Source organism: Punica granatum, chromosome 5, assembly GCF_007655135.1.
Source record: "Punica granatum isolate Tunisia-2019 chromosome 5, ASM765513v2, whole genome shotgun sequence".
Taxonomy (NCBI): domain Eukaryota; kingdom Viridiplantae; phylum Streptophyta; class Magnoliopsida; order Myrtales; family Lythraceae; genus Punica; species Punica granatum.
In genome coordinates, this window is record NC_045131.1 from 7,126,746 (window position 1) to 7,151,202 (window position 24,457).

The 24,457-nt window shown below is 38.3% G+C and overlaps 3 protein-coding genes and 1 pseudogene across 3 annotated transcripts; 3 read left to right on the top strand and 1 right to left on the bottom strand.

Moving 5' to 3' along the window:
- Positions 1-1,244: 1,244 nt before the first annotated feature.
- On the top strand, positions 1,245-3,420 carry LOC116207164 (probable cinnamyl alcohol dehydrogenase 1). Its single transcript, XM_031540038.1, has 7 exons — positions 1,245-1,334; positions 1,469-1,595; positions 1,904-2,017; positions 2,124-2,354; positions 2,439-2,727; positions 2,823-2,973; positions 3,074-3,420. Exons 2-7 carry the CDS (start codon positions 1,507-1,509, stop codon positions 3,268-3,270), a joined length of 1,071 nt encoding a protein of 356 aa, XP_031395898.1. The 5' UTR covers positions 1,245-1,334; positions 1,469-1,506; the 3' UTR covers positions 3,271-3,420.
- Positions 3,421-7,426: 4,006 nt separating this feature from the next.
- On the top strand, positions 7,427-9,247 carry LOC116207972 (annotated as a pseudogene).
- Positions 9,248-9,701: 454 nt separating this feature from the next.
- Positions 9,702-14,710, top strand: LOC116207572 (endoplasmic reticulum-Golgi intermediate compartment protein 3). The gene is made up of 13 exons (XM_031540570.1): positions 9,702-9,862; positions 9,973-10,132; positions 10,328-10,410; positions 11,338-11,413; positions 11,495-11,562; positions 11,849-11,930; positions 12,443-12,564; positions 12,720-12,803; positions 12,971-13,117; positions 13,530-13,638; positions 13,747-13,866; positions 14,251-14,326; positions 14,432-14,710. The coding sequence occupies exons 2-12, from the start codon at positions 10,045-10,047 to the stop codon at positions 14,322-14,324; spliced, it is 1,053 nt and encodes a 350-aa protein (XP_031396430.1). The 5' UTR covers positions 9,702-9,862; positions 9,973-10,044; the 3' UTR covers positions 14,325-14,326; positions 14,432-14,710.
- Positions 14,711-14,722: 12 nt separating this feature from the next.
- Positions 14,723-20,131, bottom strand: LOC116207571. Its single transcript, XM_031540569.1, has 9 exons — positions 19,926-20,131; positions 18,167-18,622; positions 17,877-18,048; positions 17,465-17,762; positions 16,769-16,841; positions 15,965-16,055; positions 15,751-15,830; positions 15,354-15,660; positions 14,723-15,078 (listed from the first exon to the last, which is right to left on the bottom strand). Exons 1-8 carry the CDS (start codon positions 20,001-20,003, stop codon positions 15,367-15,369), a joined length of 1,542 nt encoding a protein of 513 aa, XP_031396429.1. The 5' UTR covers positions 20,004-20,131; the 3' UTR covers positions 14,723-15,078; positions 15,354-15,366.
- Positions 20,132-24,457: the final 4,326 nt, after the last annotated feature.

Here is a 24,457-nt window from a genome sequence, read left to right on the forward strand (position 1 = left end):
TTTACTATCACGCCAATAAATATATGAGTTTATTCATGAAATTTCTACTTCATTATATACAATTGGTTTTCTAAGTAATAGTTCAACTTTTAAATTTTTATTAACTCATTTTAAGCAAATACTCTTTATAACCAAAAAAAATAAAAATAAAAATGACGTGTTATTTTTAAATAAAAATAAATTTTCATAAAATTTATAAGGATGGTCCTTAAAAATTATTTATTCATCTTTAAATTAACCCATAAGTAATACTATTTACGATATTTCGTATTATATTATTCTGGAAATTTTTGTATCTTTTATACACATATTCATGGAAAATTATCAATTAGTTTTTAAATCACCAATACAAATGATAATATTTAAGACTATACTCTTGCACTAAGTGCTAGTAATAATTACTAAAATTTCTAGATATAACAGTGTAATGTGGACCTTAAAATTTCTTATTATTTATCTATTTCTTTAAATTATTTATATTTTTTTCTATTAATATGTCTCATTAAATGCACCAATTCTCTTTTACTTATATTAAATAGATTATCATAACTTGTGACTAAACTGGTTTTGAATATTTATTTATATGTCGATGTTGACTCTAACAATGGAAGTGAAATATTACTCATGCATGACGATAAGGTTTGCTCACCCAAGACGTCATAAATCTAATGTCGACGGAAAGCACAGTCACTTTCCTTAGACGTCCGTTTACTTTAATTTCTAAATTAATCCCATTTAATAATTACATTAAAAAGTTTGTTTGATGCAAATTTAAGCGGGCCTACCTACATGTGCTAAACTACTACTGATGCCTGTTGGTTTTTCTAGGTGAAATAACGGGCGTCCTTTATCTATAAATTGAGAGTAATTCCTTTCGGGCGGTTGTTTAGTCACAATGTATTTTCAATATTTATCGAATCTTTACACTGCAAGTAAAATTCCGTTAATTTGCTATTAAGATAGCAACATCAAATATAGCAAAAGTCTTGGGGATGTGAATTTTGTTTGTTTGTCTTCTGTAAATGTGGGGAGTAGGTTACTCTCCGATGACTTTTGAATACTAATGAAGTTTTAACAAGTACCACAAGAAAAAAAAAAAGTTCGGTCAATTTGCTACGTTCTCGTAAGCAAACGTTTTCGTACTTCTTTGAGCCTTCTATCTATTCATTAATAATATCCCAGTTTGTGATGAAGTAAATGGTGACGTCGTACTCAAAGGAACTAAGACCTATATATACATACAACACACTTGAATTATGTGCATATGCATCTCTCAGGTTGCCTTCAAACAGAAATCTTGATCGATCATCTGATCCTTCATACAAGTTTATTGGGTACTCATCACTTTTCACCTTCGTAACTAAGTTCGGGGAGAACGACCAGCTTACGGCTTCTTAGTCTTCTTTGTCATGTCAAAGATTTCAGGGTCGATTTTGGTCTACTAATGCTCGGTTATCTGGTTTTGCAGAAGTATAATTGAGACTGATCATTATCAATAGATTGACAATGAGTTCGGAAAGAAAGTCGGACAACTGCCTTGGATGGGCTGCAAGAGATGAGTCGGGATTCCTTTCACCTTTCAACTTCGAGCGCCGGTACGAATGATTAATTTTCCTTCTTCTCTGTATGCGGTTTTCCTATGATAAATGGACTAGGATCCCATTTTGACACGCCTTGTCGATTGGCATGATTCTTCTAATGACCCGGAAAACTTTTACGGGTTACAATTTTGGTCAGCATTAAGCATCAAATAACTTCGAGTTATCGTTTGCTGTCAAAATCCGTTGGATACGAATTGCCAGCAAATTGAGAACAACCGGGGATAGGAAACTTCGACTTCTAATCTACTATTCATGTCAAGCATCACAATATTTCTATTCACATTCTGCATCCATCCTTGCAGGGCTGTCGGAGATGATGACGTCTCGGTGAAGATCACTCACTGTGGCATCTGCTATGCAGATGTATTCTTCACCCGAAACAAAATAGGCACGGCAAAGTATCCTATGGTACCTGGGTATGTACATAAATGAAAGATTTTCATTTGGTTATTATAAGTAGTTCTGTAATTTTCCCGGAATTTTCCCTCTACAAAGTTTGTTGATGAAGATGAATGGATGCAGGCACGAGATCGTTGGAATTGTTAAGGAAGTGGGTGCGAATGTGGGCAAATTCAAAGTAGGAGATCATGTCGGGGTCGGAACTTACCTCAACTCTTGCAGAGACTGCGAGTACTGCAACGAGAGTTTAGAAGTGCACTGCTCAAAGGGAATTGTTATGACGTTCGATGGCACTGATGTGGATGGTACCCCGACCAAAGGAGGCTACTCCGAGTTCATTGTCGCTCATGAAAGGTGAGACCTCTTTGAATGTTCGGGAATGAAAAGTTCAAAACTTCTCCACTGGTTGAGCTTACTGATTAAAAACGTGAATTGCAGATACTGCTATCAGATACCTGAAAACTACCCAATGGAATTAGCAGCACCTCTGCTGTGCGCTGGGATCACAGTTTACACTCCGATGGTACGCCACAAGATGAACACCCAGCCTGGGAAATCCCTCGGAGTGATTGGTCTAGGAGGGCTGGGCCACATGGCCGTGAAGTTTGGCAAGGCCTTTGGCCTGAAGGTCACCGTTCTGAGCACCAGCATGTCCAAGAAGGATGATGCCTTGACCCTGCTAGGTGCCGATAGATTTGTCCTCTCGTCTGACAAAGAAGAGATGGATGTACGGCTCTATAAAAAACAGTGGCTTCAGTTCTCGTGTTAAATTTTATACTTTCGATGGTTATTCTGATCAATTGGTGCTGAATTCCATGTTAGGCACTAGAGAAGTCCCTAGATTTCATAGTCGATACAGCATCGGGAGTTCACCCCTTTGATTCCTATATGCCACTGCTGAAGCCTGGTGGCATTCTTGCTCTGGTAGGCGCCCCAAGCGAAGTGAAACTGAATCCTATGAGCCTTATCATGGGTATGTACGTCCTCGGATATTATTGAAAACGTTTTTATATGATTGAGTTGGATGGTTTATTATATGCTACTGACGTTCTCGACATGCAACTTTGATGCAGGCATGAGAAGCATTGCCGGAAGTGCAGTAGGGGGAACAAAGATGACTCAAGAGATGATCAACTTCTGCGCCGAGCACAAGATTTATCCAGAGATAGAATTGATCCCAATTCAGTATGCAAATGAAGCTCTGGAAAGGCTTGAGAAGAGTGATGTGAAGTTCCGTTTCGTGATCGACATTGCGAACTCCTTGAACTAAGCTTTCAGCAAGTGCAGTAATTTATTCTGTGTGTATCAAATAATGTTCTCTAGTCTGAGTATGACCTTATAATAACTAGAAGGGAGAGAGAGGTTTCAATAATGGAAATCGAATAAAAATCGGGTTCACGTAATGAGTAATATGGATAAATGGAATTCTGGTTTTATGCAACTATCCCGGGCTCAGTCAATCTCGAGAATCGTTATCACGGCGTGGACACCCGACAATGGCAAAGGTTTCGAGTGAAACTGAGCTGGGCTCAAGTCTAACACATCATGCTCATCAAACCTCGAGCCAACTAGTTTCGACCCCAAACTCCGAGTCGCGCTGAGCTCAAACCCTGATATAGTCTGCTTGGACCCAACTCGATCCCGGCGCTAGCTCTGGACCGAACCCCCTGTCAGACCTGACATAGTCCAACTGAAGGTCTTCTGTGTTAATATTAGCCATTAAAAAACAAAGAGGAAAAAAGGAAACTTTTTCACTGTATTTGATTGTCGAGTTAGGGATTGAGATGGAGATGGGATGAGATAGATTTTAAATGCCGAGAATATAAAATATTCTAATCATATGTTTGGGATATACTCAGGTCCAGGATTGGAATATAAAAAGGAAATGACCTATACACTCATGTATAATTATTTCAAAATCTTTAAAAAAATCAGAAAGAAATAATCACGGAGGAAGAAAGTCATTAGTTATGGAGGGGGGGTGGGACCCAATGCCACCGTCCCTAGCGACCTCGCCTGGGGCATCGGTGACCAGAGTCAAGCCCCTAATGCCCTACAATCGCCTTTCTCTTCCCTCAAAGAGAGATAGGAAGGAGTGGGGCTGTAATGGTCCATTCCGACCACCGCAATCCCAATCGAGGTCGTTGGTGGTCATAGAGATCTCGACGACCTCGATTAGGGTTGTGGTTGCCGAAATCGGACCACCATAGCCCCCCTCCTACCCCTATGAGAGAGAGAGAGAGAGAGAGAGAGAGAATTATGGGGCTGACGCTTGACGCTGGCCACCACCACCCCAAGCGAAGTCGCTGGCTACCTTTGGGTTTGCCACCGACCTCGCTAGGGGCGGTGGTGGCCACTTCTTATATGTAGCTTAGGCTAAAAAAAGGGGTAAAAAGAGGATTCTCCCTTAAAGTTGAGGGAAAATTGTACTTCCCTCCATTCGTTCGTAAAATATGCACATAACTTCGTTTGATTATCTTTGACTATGCAAATAGTAAACACCGTTGTTATTATTATTATTTCTTTTCAAAAATTATAACCTAACTACAAAAAAAAGGGGTCTTTCCGACCCACTCGGGGACTTTACCCGACACACTATTGCGTCGGGAAAGACCCTCCCAATGCAACTCATGATGCACCAAATTGTGTCATGATAGATACCGTCATTTAAAGTACGACGACGCTCTAGTTGTTGTGTCGGGAAAAAGCACCCTAAGCCAACACATATTTTTGTGCTGACTCAAAACTGAGAAGGTAGAGAGTCGACCTATCTCGACACACATGCTTCGGCATAGGTCATTTTCAAAGAAATAAAACTAGGCAGTGCTTGCACTTTGCCGTTGGCCTGTTGCCCGCTGCCTTCCGAAGGGAGTGCCTTTGAAAGGCAGCATGCTACTTCCGGTCTGCTGCCTTTCAAGGAGGGCGAAAGAATTCCAACAATAAAATAACACAAGTAAGAAATCTACAAAAGGAACTACTTGGAACGATGAAATTCAAGAGACCAATAGCTTCATTATTTCGTCCAATCCTGAATCAAAGCGGATTGCAAAGAACTTACATAAAACCAGCATCAACCATCGGTACAAGAAACGATAAGCTTGAGCTTCTCCTCCTACCGCTGCTCCTCGTCCGCTATTCCACCGCTGCTCCAATGTGCTGCTGCTGCTGCACTACTCTGCTCGACCATGCTCTGTTTCTCCACAGCTCTGCTCGACTTGCTATGCTCTGCTTTGTTGTTTTCTTGCTGCCCTTCTCCTCCCCTGCTCGGTTGCTGCTGCTCGAGGCCGTCCTTTTCCCCTGCTCGACTATTGTTGGGCTGAACCCAGAGAGAGACAGAGGGGGGAGAGAGAAAGGAGATTGAGAAATATTTGTAAGGGTGAAGAGGGAACTAAAATTTTAAAGACGATTTAGTTAAAATTTCAAAATTAAAAGAAACGGGAAAGTTTGATTGTTATTTTTCGCCTGAAAAAGTACTCGTCCCGATGCAATTTGTGTCAACGTAGCCTTGAGTATACGCCGATGCACAAAAATGTGTCTTCAAAGGGGACCCTAGCACAACGCACACTGCATGAATTGGAATCGACCCCTATTTTCCAGATGCACATGAATTGCAGCGGCAAAGTTCATTTCGCATTAACTTTTCGCGATACATATTCAGTGCGTCCGCACTTATAGAGTCGGGAAAACCCCTTTTTATTGTAATGCACATTTCTACTGGAAAATAAAACACTGTTAGCAACGGAAACCTTGTTTTTCCTGCAACTCTCATAAATTACAAATCAACTCACCGTGTCACCTGCAGCTTACGAATTCGTCGGGTATTCATTGAGTATTCCAAAATTATTCTCGCATTCCTTATCACACGACTCTAATCCAACTATTTAACCCTAGGATTTGGTTTCTTTAGTTCATATATTTCATTAAAAACTACATGAATCTCAATTGACAATTGAACCACCACAGAGATTAGCAGCTAAGGCGATGGTAACTGATGCCCTTGCAGTCATCACATCAAATTGGGGGGGTTTGGTGGCGTGGCGTTAACGGTGAGTACTTTCCGTTTGGTCAAAGAGGGGCAAATGGAGTTATGCTCATATTTTGCAATCAAACGGGGGAAGGGCAATTTTCCCAAACCTCAAGGAAGGTTTTGCTTTTCACAAAAAAAAAAAGAAAAAACAAGAATATTGTTCAATGGCAAAATTTGAAATTGGATAGAAACTGAGGTCATTTCCATCGTTTTATAAATAAACATATCTCAATCCATCCTTATCCCACCCCTTCTTGGGATTAGTTACTTAATACTTTTATTCAGGTATATCCTAATCCCAATCCTACGATTGGCACCAAACATAGGATTAGGATTTTAGAAATCCCATCCGACCTACTAAACATAGCCTTAATATCTTGTTTACGTGACGTCGCATTATCACTTTGATCACAACTCTCGGTTACATATCATGATACTAATCGATTAACCACCAAAAGGAGAGCTACATGGAGTGCACTCACTCAAATCTAAACGTAGGTTTAAGGTTTTTCTTCCATACTACCAAAAGCTTATGATAGACTATCTCGGCTAGAAAAGATATATACAAATCGTCTATAAGGCAATTTTAAATATTTGGGAGGTCAATTGATATTAACGCTAACGATCCATACACATACGACTCCGCATTGGATATTTTCCAACTTTATTATCATCACATTATGACTCGCGATTGAACTGGTTTTGAATATTTATTTATATGTCGATGTTGACTGTCACATGGACGAAAAGGAAATATTAGTCATGCATGACTACAAAGTTTGCTCGCCCAAGACGTCATAAATCTAATGTTCATGCCCACGGAAAGCACCGTCACTTTCCTTAGACGTCCGTTACTTTAATTTCTAAATTAATCCCATTTATAATTAATTAAAAAGTTTGTGTTTGATGCACGGGCCTACCTACACGTGCTTACTGATGCCTCTTTGTTTTTCTCGGTGGAATACCTGGTATCATCAGCCTTCTAGTTGAGAGTAATTCCGTTTGGAGTTACCTAATCACAAAATACTTTCAATGTTTTTTAAACACTTATACTGCAACTAAAATTCGCTTTGCTAATAAATTGCATTCTCGTGGTTCTTTGCGCCTTCTATCTATTCATTAATAATATCCCACTTTGTGATGATTATCTGCGCTTTTATACTTTTCCGTTAGCAATAATATCCCAGTTTGTGATATGAAGTAAATGGTAACGTCGGACTCAAAGAAACTAAGAGACCTAGATATAAGCACAATACACTTGAATTATATGCATATCCATCCTCAAGTTGCCTTCAAACAGAAACCTGATCGATCATCTGATCTTTCGTACAAGTTTATTGGGTACTCATCACTTTTCCACTTTCGTAACTAAGTTCGGGGAGAATGACCAGCTTACGGCTTCATACACGTTATCATACACGTTACGTATAAGACTTCCACCGTCATTTGATTTTGCAGAATATTTACTTTGGAGCAATGAGTTTGCAGAGAAAGGGAGAGAACTGCGTCGGATGGGCTGCAAGAGATGAATCCGGATTCCTATCGCCATTCAGTCTCGGACGACGGTATGAATGCTTCCCTTCTTCTCTTGCTCGATGCGTTCTTTCGAAAGACTAGAAAGGATATACTCTCTTCTGATGAACCGGACTGTATCTGACACTGTACCGCTAAGAACATTTCTATCTTGATAAAAATATAGAGTAAATCGATCTTCAGCATGATCTATAGGCCTCTTTCGGTATGAGGTAACTACCTTTCAATTTCTTTGCATTTGGATTGACTTGAACAGGGCGGTTGGAGATGACGATGTCTCGGTTAAAATTACTCACTGTGGCGTATGCTACGCAGATGTACTCTACACTCGAAACAAAAGAGGTACAACAAAGTATACACTCGTACCCGGGTATGTATGTACATAAGGTTTTCATTTGACATAGATATTTCCTCATTTTCGACTATTAGGCCTACTAACAAAACAATCACCAATAGGCATGAGATTGTCGGAATTGTTAAGGAAGTCGGGGCGAATGTGAGTAAATTCAAGGTGGGAGACTGTGCCGGAGTTGTAACTTACCTCGACACTTGCCGAGATTGCAACTACTGCAACGAGGGATTAGAAGTGCATTGTTCGAAGGGATTCACTCTTACAATTAATGGCATCGATGTTGATGGTAATCCCACCAGAGGAGGCTACTCCAGCTTCGTTGTTGTCCATGAAAGGTGATGATTTATTAATACTTATCGCGGAATATATAGCTGTCAGGTGAAGGCGCGGTTTATCATCTATTGCTGAAACGAATGTGAACTGCATGCAGATACTGCTACAAGATACCGGAGAACTACCCGCCGGAGTCAGCAGCGCCGTTGCTATGTGCGGGGATCACAGTTTACACTCCCATGATGCAACACAAGATGAATGCTCAGCCTGGGAAATCTTTCGGGGTGATTGGGCTCGGTGGGCTTGGTCACATGGCTGTGAAGTTTGGCAAGGCGTTTGGGCTGAAGGTCACCGTCTTGAGCACCAGCCTGTCCAAGAAAGATGATGCCCTGAATCTGCTTGGAGCCGACGAATTCATCCTGTCATCCGACAAAGAACAGATGGATGTGAGACTCCAAAAGTCCAGTTCCATTGCAGTAGTTCTAGTTTTCATATATAGTTCTTAATTTTGATCGACTCCTACTGATTAATTTTCATCCACAGGCACTTGAGAAATCCCTCGATTTATCATCGATACAGCTTCAGGAAATCGCCCCTTTGATTCTTACCTGGCGCTGCTGAAGCCCGGTGGCGTCCTAGCTCTGGTTGGCGCCCCGAGCGAAGTGAAATTGAATCCTATCAGTCTTCTCCTGAGTATGTTCTTAAAACGATCGTCTCCAATAATAGATCATAATAGTCTCTCCCGGGCGAATATAAGTAATACAGAGTTATCATTGTCATTACATGCCAAAGCTCGGCGATATAGTCCTTCTTTAGGTTCATGTTCAGCCTAAACGCGCGTTGCTTATGTTGAGACTTGATGCGGGCACGAGGAGCATTGCCGGGAGTGCAGTCGGCACCACAAAGCCAACTCAAGAGACGATCGATTTCTGTGCTGAGCACAAGATATATCCGGAAATAGAACTGATCCCGATTCAGTATGCAAATGAAGCTTTGGAGAGGCTCGAGAAGAGTGATTTGAAGTACCGTTTCGTGATCGACATTGCGAACTCCTTGAACTGAGCCTCAGCAAGTGCAGCAATTCTTCTCTATATATCAAATATCAAATAATGTTATCTAGTCTGTGCATGACCTGATAATAACTAGAACGGGAAGAGGTTTCAATAATGAATATATTGAATAAAAATCGGGGTCATGTAATGAATAATATGGATAAATCGGGCTGAGTCGATCTCAAAAATCGTTATAATGTCGTGAACACCCGACAAAAGCAAAGGTATTGAGTAAAAGTAAGCCCAAACTCAAATCTAGCGCATCATGCTAATCAAATGTCGAACTAATAGTTTTGAGCCCAAACTCTGATCGGGCTGAGCTCAGACCCGATATAGTCTGGCTTGACTCGACTTGATAGCGCTAGCCTGGACCGACCGAAACCATGCATACCAGACCACACAGAGTCCAACCGAAGGTCTCCTGTCGTTAATATTAGTTATTAAAAAACAAAAAGGAAATAGGAAAAAGAGAAAATAGAACGCTTCATCGCCGTCGCTGACCAAATTACACCCAACCTTCTTCGTCTCCCCTCTGACCTCTGTCCACCTCGCTTCTCTCTGCCGTCTCTTCTCCCTCCCTCTCCCCGCGGGATTGGGACCCAAATCCCGGCTTCTCTTGGTCGAGGTTGGTCCGTCTTCCTCTGAATTCAGTGACCCATCTTCTCTGTTTATCGATCGAATCGCTGAAGTATGGATTTTGATTCGATCGTTTCCATATAACAATCGCGGTTTCAGGGCGCAAATTGCTGATTTTTCCCCTCTGCGTTGCCATTCCAATCCGTTTATTGGGTAGCGGAAGGGGGACCGATGGGGGTTAAGCAAGCTTTGAAGAGCCTCGATGCGTTCCCTCGCGCAGAGGACCACTTGCTGCAGAAAACGCAATCGGGAGCGCTTGGTAATTGTTCTGCTCCGCCATTGATTCTTCATGTGTGCATTCACCGAAATATGTTGCTGCTTTCAAGCTTTTTTCCAGCTGAAACTCTGTGAATGCAACAATTAGCAGCTGTAGTTCAGGCTTCTTTGTCTTGTTGATAACGGTAACGGTGCAAGCAAGCGCACTACTGACGTATATTTCGCATCTGCTTTGCAGTTTCCGTTGTTGGGCTAGTTATAATGGCCACTCTATTCGCGCACGAGCTGAGATATTATCTCACGACGTATACAGTTCATCAGGTATGTTTTGATTGTTGCATTCCCAAAGAAGAACAGGTGTATCTGCCTGATTTTGTGATTCGTCAGCTGCATTGGCAATTGATTGTTCTTCAGTTCGCAAAAGATACAGAAATTTAAGTGCTGCCATTGTGATATCTTTGTTTGGCGATGCAATACCTAATTTGGTAGATGTCCATGTTGGTAAAATGTATCACTGCTTTTGGGTCTAAAGTGAACTCCAGGATAGTTTTGAGTGTTCCAACACTGACTTGATGGAAGACCTTGGTTAGTATTTTCCGGTTTGGGTAAAATATTATCACTTTTGTGTCCAAGTAAACTCCGGGATAGTCCGACTGTCCTGTATTGCCCTCTGGCAATCTTGGTGAACTGTTTGTTACTTTATAATACTGTCACGAGTTTTGCTAGGGGAAGATATTCCACAAATTTTATAAGAATGATGGATAGCATAATTCGATACGTCTAATATTGTTGATTTCGAGTTGCAATAGTTTCTTGAGTTCACATACAGAAACAATGCAGGAGTAATTGCTTAACATGATCCTTTCTCTTGATGGGTTCAAACTTGTAGGTACTCCCAGAGGATCTTTAGTTGGCATCTTAGATGTCTCCCTCCCTCTCTCTCCTTCCCTTCCTCCTCCAATTTTGTTCTGTCAATCGTTAATTACTTTCAAGCACTTAATCTATCGAGTTTATGCCATGAACCTTACTGTTGCCATTGTAAAATTTAGCTTTTGTCATAAGATCATGCATTTGTGTCACCAATATGCATCTATGTCCATGTCATAGATTTTAGCTGTTTAACAGAAATATATTCTAAACTTAGTCCTTACTTCACTTTTTTGTAGCTGAATAACTAACTCTACTTGAGTTCCATTGTAAGTTCTACAGGAATCTTACTTTTCTGTTTGAAATATATGTCAATGTCAGATGTCAGTAGACTTGAAACGTGGAGAGACGCTTCCAATTCACATTAATGTGACATTTCCATCTTTACCATGCGATGGTTTGTCTGATACTTTCTGCAATCTGTTTTCACCTTGTAATTGCTCTAAGCATTAACTTCCCTTTCGTGACATTCATGCAGTTCTAAGTGTGGATGCTATTGATATGTCGGGCAAGCATGAAGTGGATCTTGACACAAACATTTGGAAAGTGAGAAATCTCCTACATCTCATGACATTTTATGTATATTTAGGGGGATTTTTTTTTAATATATCATTGTTTTAGAAAAAAAATGGATGATTACACATCAGTACATTAAACCTAGTTTGTCAAAAAGGAAAACAAAATCATCTCTACAGCTGTTCTCGTCAGCTTGACTAATAATTGAATTATAGATACCTCTAAAATGATTGGTGCTTGAAATACTGCCACGATTGATTGGGTTATTTGTAGCAATCTCTTTTGGACTCTTCCTAATCACCAGGTGATTATGCAGCTTCGCCTCAACAGCTATGGCCATATTATTGGTACTGAATATCTTTCTGACCTTGTGGAGAAGGAACATATTCACAAACATGGTAACATACAAATTCTGATCTTACTGATGATTTATGTATAAACATATATGTATTTTAATTTTGATCGATCTTGTCTCTTTATGATTTGATTAGCATTGTCATATGGAAGTGGAATGACATGTAGTACTCGACTAGTTTATATACTTCATAGAATGGTGTGCTCACATATTCTGATAATTGATTAGAATGGTTAATTAACAATAATGTTCTGTATATCAGCACTTTTTCTTTAGATAATATGCTTTGATTGTGCCACCAGAACCATACAAGTTCGAAAGATGTGAAATTAATTGAAGTTTTGCTCGCATAATTTGGAACTGAAACCTTTGCTCTAGTACCGTATGATAGCTGTTTTCCCTAAAACAGATGCACATTAGTAACGTAATCGAACAAAATCACTGTAACATACATGGAATCAGGAGAAGTTCTGTTCTTTATGTTTGACGTTATCAACATGCAATTATATATACTCTAATTTAAAAATGATTCACCAACTGGGGAATTTTGGCCAGATGAGGGGGGTGATCATCATGAACATTCAGAGGAGAAGACTCACGGACATACCTTCGATCACGATGCAGAAAAGATGATAAAGAAGGTCAAGCAAGCCTTGGCAAATGGAGAAGGCTGCCGGGTACTTCTGGTTCTTTGCTTGTGCGTTTGATGTATAGAGCTAGATGCTTCATGAAAAGATGTGGAAGTTTTTATATTTAAGGATATTGGTATTCTAAATAATGTTATTTTTGTTTTTGGTATTATCATCATCATGATGCTAAATAATTCTTTCAGGTGTATGGGGTTCTAGATGTCCAAAGGGTTGCTGGTAACTTCCATATTTCAGTGCATGGTTTGAACATATTTGTTGCCCAGATGGTAAGTTTCCTCTTCCTATTGAGTGGCTGTTATGTGATTTTCTTCGTTGCTTACATTTTGAATATTTTCATAACAAAGAGTAGCAACAGGATAGAGATTTTGATGGAGCAAGTTCGTCTAAAAGATGCTCCTGTTTATAGCAATTCTCATGCTGTTTACTCTCACAGATTTTTGACGGAGCTAAGAATGTAAATGTAAGCCACATAATCCATGACCTATCTTTTGGGCCGAAATATCCTGGACTTCATAATCCTCTTGATGGGACGGAGCGAATTCTACGCAGTACAAGTGGAACATTCAAATATTACATAAAGGTACAAGGTTGTATTTGTGGAGAGATGATGGCATTGTTCCTTTTATATAGAGTGCGCTTGCTCGTTATGTATGATTTATAGTTTTTTTGTTCGTCATGATTTAACCTCTGAAAATTTGTACCCTTGGTCTCTAAAATGTGCTTTAGAGTTCTGAATTATTTCTCTTTGATGTTTTAGTTTGGTTAAATTGTAATTAGAAATGGATTCAAGTGATGTGATTGTTTTAGCTCTGAGCGGAAGCCATGGAATCTAAATTCTATTTCTCTAAGACACTCCACGACTGCCTCTTTCTATAATTTAATCCCTCTGTAAAATGTAATGATTGAAGAATATGCGACCGCTATCTCTCAACCATTTTGTCATGTGTGTCTGTTAACAGCCTCTTGATATCTTGTGTTTGCTTACAATGCAGATAGTTCCAACTGAATATCGGTACATTTCAAAAGAAGTATTGCCAACAAATCAATTCTCTGTCACTGAATACTTTTCCCATATGAATGAGTATGATCGATCTTGGCCAGGTAAATTTCAAATTGGGGATATATTGGAAGATGTTTTGCAATAAGTAGCTCCATATTTGATCTGCCTTCTTATATTCTAATGCTGCATCTTATCTCGTTTCTGTGCAGCGGTTTACTTCTTGTATGATCTATCACCAATTACTGTAACAATTAGGGAGGAGCGCCGCAGTTTTCTCCACTTTATCACCCGGCTTTGTGCAGTGCTAGGTGGTACTTTTGCTTTGACAGGTTGGTCTTAACCTCATCCTTACCTTTCTGGTTTTGAATATGGAACTTGTGTTTCGTAGAACTCCTAGATATGGTCAGATAAATTGGCACATTGGCTTTCTGGTTGAATTGGATTGGATGGAATTATGAAGTTCTTGAGATGGGAAATAAATATGATAAAAGTATCGATTCTTTTATTCAGTTCTTTTCTGTGGGTAGTCTCAGTCACAGCTTTCACGTAAAACTCATTGACATGCATGAGGGGTTCATATAGGACTGAAATTTTAACAACATGCATCACTTCTGTGATTTTATTAAATTACGACACTGCATGTGTTGGTTGCCTGCTGGAAGGGATTTTGATTGATTCTCATGAGGAGACTGCATTTATTCCTCTGTCTGCAGGCATGCTTGATCGGTGGATGTACAGGCTTCTTGAGGCATTGACAAAGCCCAACACCAGAAGTATCATCCGATAAAGGTTGGGAAAACCTACTAGAGTCATTTCATCCCCGCTGATTTTCATGGAACTTCACCTTATTCAAGGAGGTTGTCACATCTTCCTGTGGAAATGCTGTTTTGACAGGAGCTAAAACTCGGGAATTTCTTGAGACGGTCTATCATGCTTCCCTCAACCTTCAGAGTCTACCAAATGTGTAAAATCAGCGTTAGATCGATCTCTTTCCTGTGGTCCTTCAGGGGTAATTCCACTGGAGAAAGTTCTTGAGGACCTTGAATTTTGAATCGATTTGTCGAAGCTTTGATAGAGTGCGCTGTAGAACTTTTGTTGCAACCGCTATGTGTATTTGTACTGATTATGCTAAAGCAGATAACCGTGATAATGTCATACTAAATTAGAAAATCACAGCAATAAATATTCCAAACCAATAACTACGAAAACTTCGCATTGAAGTAGACAATCATGGCAATAAGCCTTTATGGATTTACAATTTGAACGTTCTCAGGAAAAAAGTCGAAGAAAAAGTTACAGCCCTGAGACATCAACTGTTGTTTCATAAGGTACATCAGCTGTCGAAACTTGCCTTATATTGAACCTAAATCCTTGATAGGACCCTTAGCCCACAAAGCTTAATAGATTCAAACCGCTAGTTTGAAGCATTTTATCGTTCTGTATCTCACATCTAATTCTCATACGGGCTGGGCAGTTCTATGACGAGAAGTTGACTATGTTGATAGTGCAGTCACCTGGAGCCATTGCCAATGCGATAGAATCTGCAAGAATTTGTTTGAATATGAGAAACGTTAAAAACCAATGAAAATGTCGTAGAAAGTTCCTCTGAGCAATCTTCGAAGAAAGACAAGATTTTATGCATTTGGGGAAAATACTAGACTAATACAAATGGAGATCAAGAATCAAACTTGATAAGATCTTATGTGTATGAAGTCTATCTATTGTAATAGACAATTCCACCGGGATATGGACAGAAGTAGTGTAGGATTGATACAGTTGACAGATTGCATAAACCACTAGAGCGATAAAAACTAACCTGACATTATGAATTACGTGCTCCGGACCACTGGTTCTTGCTGCATTGAACTTTCTGTGGGCGCCGCACTTTGAACGTCTGTTGTTTGTTGATGATGGACCTGGTTTTGGTTCTCTTGCTGCTGTCCCTGCTGTACTTCACGCTGCTGTCGATCCCGTGGAGCTCTATCCGCATATGGGTGCGATTGTCTCTGTTGCCTACTTGCCCTCCATCTAAGATACTCCACAAGGAGGGAGTTGGTGCTGATGGCAATCCCAAATCCCGTGAACGAGGAGAGGAGGACCGAGAGAATAGCATTTACATTAAGCTGTGCATGTAAAGAGGGAATGAGTGAGGCAATTCTTGTGGATAAGAGCAAATTAGTTCATGACAATTTAAAGAGATTTGAATTACTTACTATAGTGTAAAAAATATGAGCAAAAAGGATCACAATTGCGAACTGAAAGGATGCATATGCCCATATGTAACTCCTGCTCACTGTCACCATTACAAATTGAAAGGTAAAGAACTAATAAGACAGTGATCCATTGCAGAAGAAATTCCCCTTTTTTTTCCATCAGCAGTGGCAAGCATTAAGAGTGAGAAAGAACGACGGCGGCAGCTAAACTCACCCATTGTCGAAGAAATCAAGGAAGAAAGGAGACCTAAAACACAAGAGAATGGCAAAGATATTGCAAGTGCACGGGGTCCCAAGTCTGAAACCTGCATCGAATATTGTACAGTCAGGATAACAGTCTGATCAGATACCATTTAGGAGTGATAATCAGTAAAAATTATTGAGAAAAATAAGATATGAAAAAATTGCAAATAAGCAAATATAAAAAAAAAACAAAAGGAAAGGAAAAAAATTGCAAAAAAGCTATATATAAAAAAAAATGGAAAATTGCTAAGCAATTCTATCGGTAAAGGGTTGGAATATTGAGAGATGCCCAGTGACTCAGGGAGAAAGTTTCTGAAATAATATAGAGAAAGAAAAGCAACTATATTTTGTGAAATAAAAGGGATAGCTTTTGCCTAGTACATGCCATTGAACTCTCACGAGGACAGCAAAGAATGAACAAAATTCTCTTACAAAAATGATAATCAACAAACTTTCAGCTCATGGTAGTTGATTACAATTAAAAGGGATTATTAACGGCTATTTCACTTATATTGTCTATTGAAACTAGCAATATATATATATGTATATGTATACTTTTTCTCTTTCAATCAATCAGCTGGGCTCTTATTATTAATGTGCGTTATCCATGCAGCTACTCATTCAACTGTAAACATCACAGAGCATCGGAAATTTCAGCCAATTGGTAGGGGAAATAAGTTTAGGATTCTCTCGAATTCCGGAAAGCATATGCCGACAATCATAGCACGACTATTAAGAATTAGAGAAGTAAAAAAGTTGAACAGTTGCCTCATACCAAAAGTTGCTCCAGAAAGCAAAAGTAAGCAAGCATGCTGACCATGACAAGGACTGGTACATCCTGCCACACCCTGTGAACCAGACAAAAAACATCTCCGTTATCCTTCCCCAGAAAAATACAGGGACAAAGCAAAAGCATATTAAAAATATGACTACCCAGAAATCAACTAGAACACCACCAATAAAGTTTCAGTGGTACTGATTAGAGCATTGGCAAGATGCAAAATGACAGCTCAGTTTGTAATATCACCTTAAATGTCATGAGCAACAGTAGTTCATCAGTTGGTAAATTAACTGAATTGCAGCAGAACAAGCAAAGTTTGAGTTGTGTAACAGTTTTTGTACTTTGATCTGCCTTAAAATGTCGCTAAAAAGAAATATTCATAAGAAGACATACGGAAAGGAAAATGGCATTATAAAAGTCCATACCTACTGATAGCTTATATATGTAGAACTTTTGAGGCCAATTTGATCAGAATAAGTAGCTTATCTTAATGTATGGTGGCCCAGAAGATGACCTAATTAGCATGCTGAAATCTATACACCCCTTTACTATGCAAATAGTTTTAAAAATTCTCACAAACATGGAAAGAAGGGAAGAGTTGTGAGGGGGTCAGAGAATGTCAAATCATAAACACTGACGAGGTAATATAGATTTAGCCAGCCAAATCATCTTGCATCCAAAAAAACTTGCCTGTACCGAGTGACTTCTCTCTGTTGAGGGACATTTTGTGATCTTCTAATTACAGTCTGAGGGCGTTGTAGTCTTAGTAATGTTACTGGTAAGTTTCGGACATCCTGCTTACAGATGTCACAAGTTTTGTTCCCTTTGATGCTGAACCACTTGATTGCACATTCTTGGTGAGCAAGTGCAAGTTCTCCCTTGCAGCTACATTCCATTTTGAGAGTCTCGCCTCCTTCAGCAAGCTCAACCATACAAATTCTGCAAACAGCTTCTTCCTCTGGAATATCTTCACCATTGTCTTCAGTAGCTGATTATGAACAACCATAAAACAGAGAAAAACTAAATGTAAGGTCCCTTTTGGAAACCGTACTTAAGAGCAGGTCCACTAGTACAGTCCAAATTCTATAGCATAAACACATACCAATATCTTCTGTTACACCATCATTTGGGGATTGATGTTCAGCAGCTGGAGGACGAGGTGTGGCTGGAATTACACGGATAAGACCCCCAGAATCTGTTCGCCTTAGACTTCTATTCTTAATGTTCACTGGAACTGAGAATGAGCGCGTAATATGATGCTTAACTTCTGGTTTCTGTGAGAAGATACAAAGTCTGCATTACGTATATATCAAACACAGAATCCCCTCACTACAATTTTAGCAGCAATTCTGCAGAAGAATGATGCATGTACTGGGTGGATAATGAACTTACAGAACAGTGTGCAGTTTCCTGATTTCTTTGCTGTGCAGTCTCAGAACCTGAACTTGAGATTGGTGTAGCAGGCAGAGAATCTGCTTTTGCTGAGGAAGGGAAAAAGATTTTATTGAGAGAAAATGACCTTGAAGTAGAAGGTTTATCGGGACAGCCATCTGAAGGAAGCATATCTGGGATCACGAGAACTGTCTTCTCAATTTCATGGGACACATTTTTTGTCCGAAAGCTTCTTTGAGGAAGCAGATTTTTCACTGATGATCTAATCTTGGCCGAATTGGGTCTGGGAGGTAGTCCAGCTCTAGTGGAACTAGGACTTGAAGGGATATCTATTCGAATAAAAGAAGACATAGCACTTTCTAGAGATCTCGTAGGTATTTGAAGAGAGGACAGATTTGGCCGCCTAGACTGTTGAATGAAGGAGCTCTCTCCACTTGTTTCCTTTTGATCACATGCCTAAAAGTCAACAAAAGCACCTTCTTGAGCTTATAATTGATTCTATATCGAGAAAATATATGCAAACAGAAAACGAAATGTAATTTAGGAAGCTATAAAAACTGAACTGAACCAATAGTAAATAACATATAATACGGACTTTGCTGAAAATATTTAGTAATATCAGTACTTCCTACAAACGATCTTTGACCAACTTAAAAAAACGTGGACCCAGAAAATCCAATCTTACACCACCAGCAAACCATGCATCACAAGATGAGCAATAAATGCACCTCCGACTTATTACCCCATAGCAGCTAAAACTCATGAAGAAAACTTAAGGCCAATTCGAGTGGTTAGACAAACATCTTATACAAGACATACATTCACAGTAAGTCCCGGTGAAAGATGCGGGCAAGAAATACTCCATCAATATCGACTTTCATTCATAGTTATCTCAATAACAACAAATCAAGAACACGATGTTCTTAACCTCCAACTATTAGCATACGTGGTCTAATGATCCTCCCTCAACTGTATAACTCAGAGAGGTCGTAGGTTTCAGAAACCACTTCATGTGGAGGAGTCGCAATTAATTAAATGCCTTCCATTATACATATATATATGTATATATATATATATATATATATGTATGTATGGATATATACAGTCTCAGTTAATGGTTCACTTTCGCACATGGAGCTAGTGCATACGGTTGTGAGGCTACGACCACATAACAAACATCAGCTGAGATCTCTGCTTCCTCAAAGCGTCTTCTTTGCGGAAGTGAGAACCAGAATATATCAGGAACGTTCTCGCAGACGCAGATTTACGCTTTTATCAGAGCTCCTTTGTTCATCTCTTGTGAATTCATACTCACCCTGAAAGCCACTACTTTCCCAAAGAATTTGTAATGATCCATAACGTTGCATTTTATACCAAAAAAAGGGGAGGGAGTAAAAAAATGAAAGAAAAAAAGAAAAACAAAATCAGAATCTCAGTCTCCATAGATGCGGAAAATTAATCCTAAAGATCAAGGTTTCCCTCAATCTCCATAGCACAAGCAAAATATACCGTAGGCTTCAATTCGTAGAACCCTCAAGCTTAAATTAGCAACAGCTGAAGAAAAAAAAAAATTTACTGCACATAACCACCGTACGGCCATGACCATAAAGCTAAGCAAGAATTCAAGGAAGCTGCTACGGAGAAAAATAACAAAGATTTCGTATCATCTGAGCTGAAAGACGTGACTGAGGAGCGAAGCGAAACGATCGGAGAAGCCCAAACGTGATTCCACGAAACTTCGTGAAAATCACAGCCTCACCTGGGAACTGTGGAGGGAATCTGAAGCTGATTCTTCTTCATTGCGAGCTCGGAGACTCTCGGCAGCCGAATTCTCCATGGGCTAGCGGGTTCGAAGAGGCAAAATCTCCGACCGGAGAATGAATCTTGGAAGGTTTCTGCAGCTCTGAGCTTCAGAGCTTCTCTGTGACTGAGCAGTGAAAATGGTGGGCTCACTTCACGTTTGAACTTCACGTTGCAGGGAGAGAGAAGTTTCCTCTAGTTTAAGTTTATGCTAATTCCAATCTGCCTCCTCAAGTTTGGTGCGGCCTCAAAATGTCCCCATATTTTTAAAATGTCTTAGAAGGCACCCTGAAGTTTGAAAGACCATTTCAATTTTACCCCTCTTGATGGCTCGTACGGTAGATGAGAATCAAATGACAATGAAATAGAACAGAGTCTTAAGATGAAGGAAAATATCATACATTTTCATCTATCTGTTCGAGTTTCTACGTAAGTCATCGGGTTTTGCTAATTGAAGCTGGCCTCTACTCGCTCGTGTTTAGGGTAAAGGGGAGGAGCGTGAGGGTAACTAGGATATACATATATAGAGACACACACACACACTTATATATGCTTGAAACCATGGGCTTCGCTAGGTGAAATCAGAAGAGAGCGCGAATTCGGCTTCTCAAGTTTCGGTCGCTGAATCGAGATGACTGCAACTACAGGGGTGTATACGGAGACCGAACTAAAACAAGGGGGGCCGAATTGAAGTTAGGCAACCCTATATTATGCTTTTTCTATTTTTTATTTTTGCCTCCTTGCTTTTAAAATAAGTAACAAATTTTGAGTTGAATGCAAGCAATGATCAGGAAGATGCCGCCAGCAATCCAGCATTTAGTGGGGGCCATGAACCAATTGTTATTAAATTTCTAATTATTTTTAGGGCCTCTCATCATATTGCAGCAGGTACTTTAGGCATAATCTCTTCCCTTGCAGGCACAAGCGCTGCAAAGATGGCCACTTGAAATTCTTAAATAATTTCCACAATGCTATTTTTTATTGAAAGGTAATTTTCAAAAATAAGATAATAAGAAAGAGCAAATTAAATTGCTAGAAGTGAAAATAATTTCAATATTATTCGAGTGAATAACAATTCATCAATTATATTTTAATTGATATTTTCTCACACAATATGACAAGATAAAATGATCAAAAAAAATTATCTATTTTAACATAAGCAAATTACATCCTATCTTATTTTATTCTTACTTATATTGATCTAATCCCATTCTTATCTCTATTTTGTAATTTTTCCTTCTTTTTTATATATTTTTTATTTTCTGAGAAAATCCTTTTTTTTATCATTGCTTATTATTGAGCACGGTGATTGAATATTCAGCTGTACGAAATATTTTTGTACTTGAAGAGCAGTGTTTCGTGCCTTTTCTTCAGTTTCTGCCAGCTACCCTTCGCCGCCTTTTCCAGCTCCTCTCCCTCTCTCTCCTTCTTGAAGGCCAAAAAAAGGGGATAAAAAAAAAACTGAACTTCAATTCAGAAGATAAGCACTTCGTAAGTAGATCCATATACTAATTAATCCCTTCAAGTAAAAATATTAAGGTTTGGTATAATTTCAGTACTTTTTGGTATTTTTAATACTGAAGCCTCGGAAATGAGATACTTTAGAACTTTATACTTTACAAATACATGTAGACATTGATCCCTTTAACTAAAAGTACTAAGTTCGGTTTAAGTGAAGTATGTTGGTATTTTAAGTACTGAAACATCATACATAATTACGTGCGTATAATTACCTCTTCAATCAAACGTACTATATATTTGATCTAATCTCAGTATCTCGTTAATACTTTCGAGTATTAAAATTTCAAAATATGAGGTATTTTAATTTAATAGTTTATTACCTTGTAAATACATGTATATAATAACCTTTTTTAATTAAGATTTTGTTCGGTAATAAAGTCTAATTTAATTTAATTTAACTTAACTTAACTTATTCCTCAATTCAACAACACGATCATTATTTTTTATATTTTTCTTCAAATTCTCTTTCATACTTCTTCTTATCTATTATTAAAATTAATTTTTAATATTAAATTTTTTCAACTATTCAATAATTTTTTCTCAAATCAACAGCACAATCATACTTTTTTATCTTATTCTTCAAATTCCCTCACGTACTTTTTCTAACTACTTTTGTCTTTATCTCTTTAAATCAAACTAAATCAAATTAAATCAAACTTAATTTTGTTACCAAACATAATGTAAAATTATTGAATGTAGTACAATTTTAGGATTTTCTTGGTACTTTAGGCATCAAATCTTCAAAAAGATTGAGACATTTTAGTTTAGACATTGAAGTACTTTATAAGTGCATGTACATACTAACCTCTATGATCAAGAATACTATTTTTTTTTTCTAATTTCATTACCTCATTGATGCTTGATCAAGTGTTGAAATTTCAAAAAAGGTCCTTTAGTTTAAACATGCAGTATTTTACAAGTAGATCAAGATACTGATTTTTATAACTTGAACTACTAATTAGATCTAAATGTAAGTTTTTTTTTTGCTGAATAAATAAATGTAAGTACTTTGTTCATTGTTGAAGTAATGGAAAGTCTGGAATTTTAAAAAAAATTAAGTGCTTTAGATTTTTTTTTATAAAGAAAGTTAGTTATTTCGTTCAAATTTTAGTAGGTCAATAGTACCTTAAGGTACTATACAAATTAATTAAAAGCACGAATTTTCGATGAATTTTAGTACTTTTGTCATCGAGAGTTTGGTACTGGGATTTTAGAATTCTTATGCTCTTCCGGTGAAAATTTGTACGATACCAAATACAGTTATCAATTCGCAAATTAATTTGTAAATTGTTGCAAGTTCAAGAATTTATTGGATGGAATCAAGTTGTAACATTAGGTAAGTTCGGTAGACTCTTTAGTGAGTTGTGCTGACTTTAATCTTTTGGGTTAAATTTTTTTTTTTTAAAAAAAAAACAAGGCTCGGCTTCGAAAGGCTGCAAACAAAGCAACACCCATTTATCTTCAGTATTTACTTTTACCTTTATTTTTTCAAAACTCCGAAATCGCTGGAGGTCGTGCCTTAAAAATCATTAAGACTGTGTTTGAAAAGTGAACATTTCCCAACTCTGCTTAATTTTTTCTGCTACCCAACAGGCTCGACTGAGATTTTTCAAGATGATGGAATCCAACAGTACAATTAATAGCACTTATCTTAGAATTCCATTTTCCATTATGTTTTGTCCTTTTCTAAAAAAAAGAAAAAAAGAGCCCTTGCAAGCCACGACAACTGTGCTTGCCGTGGCCTTGGAAGGAATTTGACCAGTTACGGGGCCACCATGGAAACTTATTTTCACATATTTTGTCATTTTCTGTAATTAAGTTTGGGTACGTTTGTTTTTTAAAAAATTTTCAACTCAACTTAATTTAACTTCATTTATCTTCAATTCAATAACATAATTATTATTTTTTTAATTTTTTTAATTTTTTTAATCATTTAATTCAATTTTTAATATTAAATTTTATCAACTATTCATTACTTTTTCACAATTTAACAACACAACCATTACTTAATCATTATTTTCTCTCAACTATTCATTACATTTTCACATTTTTTTCTCATAATTCAACAATACAATCATTATAAACCAATTAAAACCAAAACTCAACTCAACTCAACTCTAAATCCAAACGCACTCTTATTTTCCTTCAACAATTCTTAAAAATCATTTAAGATTTTTTTTTTGTTCCAAATGGTCGTACCTCACTTGATGAGCATGGTAAGTGGATGGGTGGTTTCGCACAAAACATCGGGTTTGCTAATGCGGTTGCAGCTGAGTTGTGGGCTGTCAAGTCCGGCCTTGACATGGTGTGGGACTTAGGAGTCAGGAGACTAGTCCTCGAAGTAGATTCAGAGGTGGTCCTCACCATGCTTCGCGTGCTTCAGTCGAATCGCGATTTTGCAGTCTGGCACGAGGCAATTCTCAAGGACATTCGTAGTTTGATCCAACGTGATTGGACGGTGGTAATACAACATGTTTACGGAAAAGGAAACATGTGTGACGACTGTCTAGCAAATCATGCGCTCTCCCTTCCTTTTGGTATTCATAGGTTGGGTAGTTGTCCTAAGGATTAGATTCCGTGTTTTTTGGTGATACTCTAGGAGCCGATCGCTCACTTTTGTATTGTTTGATAATTTTTTTAATGCAACTCGACCTAGGCCCCTAATTCACAAAAAAAAAAAAAAATTATGACAATTATGCGACACGTAGCAAGATGGGATCCCGGAGGATTTCTCCACCACCACACAACCGCATTTGAACATAACATAAAACACAAGTAACAAAGCAAGCAACAAAAGTCAATACAGAAATAACAAAACACAATTAACGTCTAACAGTACCAGATCAAGCAGAGCAATTAAATAGTCCTTTTAAATTTGTAATTCTCTAAAACTAAAAGCCCAAAAATTAAAGAAAGAAAAATGTAATTAAATTATCAAAGATGATGTTCAGTGGAACTGTCAGTGCCCTT

What these genes read in the sequence shown, in the direction of transcription:
- LOC116207572 (XM_031540570.1), top strand. Translation starts at nt 10,045, where the DNA reads ATGGGGGTTAAGCAAGCTTTGAAGAGCCTCGATGCGTTCCCTCGCGCA. An exon ending in TTGACACAAACATTTGGAAA is followed by an intron (nt 11,563 to 11,848) that starts GTGAGAAATCTC and finishes GTGATTATGCAG; the next exon opens with CTTCGCCTCAACAGCTATGG. An exon ending in ACATATTTGTTGCCCAGATG is followed by an intron (nt 12,804 to 12,970) that starts GTAAGTTTCCTC and finishes TTACTCTCACAG; the next exon opens with ATTTTTGACGGAGCTAAGAA.
- LOC116207164 (XM_031540038.1), top strand. Translation starts at nt 1,507, where the DNA reads ATGAGTTCGGAAAGAAAGTCGGACAACTGCCTTGGATGGGCTGCAAGA. An exon ending in AAGTATCCTATGGTACCTGG is followed by an intron (nt 2,018 to 2,123) that starts GTATGTACATAA and finishes GAATGGATGCAG; the next exon opens with GCACGAGATCGTTGGAATTG. An exon ending in CTGACAAAGAAGAGATGGAT is followed by an intron (nt 2,728 to 2,822) that starts GTACGGCTCTAT and finishes ATTCCATGTTAG; the next exon opens with GCACTAGAGAAGTCCCTAGA.
- LOC116207571 (XM_031540569.1), bottom strand. Translation starts at nt 20,003, where the DNA reads ATGGAGAATTCGGCTGCCGAGAGTCTCCGAGCTCGCAATGAAGAAGAA. An exon ending in ATTCCCTCCACAGTTCCCAG is followed by an intron (nt 18,623 to 19,925) that starts GTGAGGCTGTGA and finishes GTTGACTTTTAG; the next exon opens with GCATGTGATCAAAAGGAAAC. An exon ending in TGGTGTAACAGAAGATATTG is followed by an intron (nt 17,763 to 17,876) that starts GTATGTGTTTAT and finishes GTTCATAATCAG; the next exon opens with CTACTGAAGACAATGGTGAA.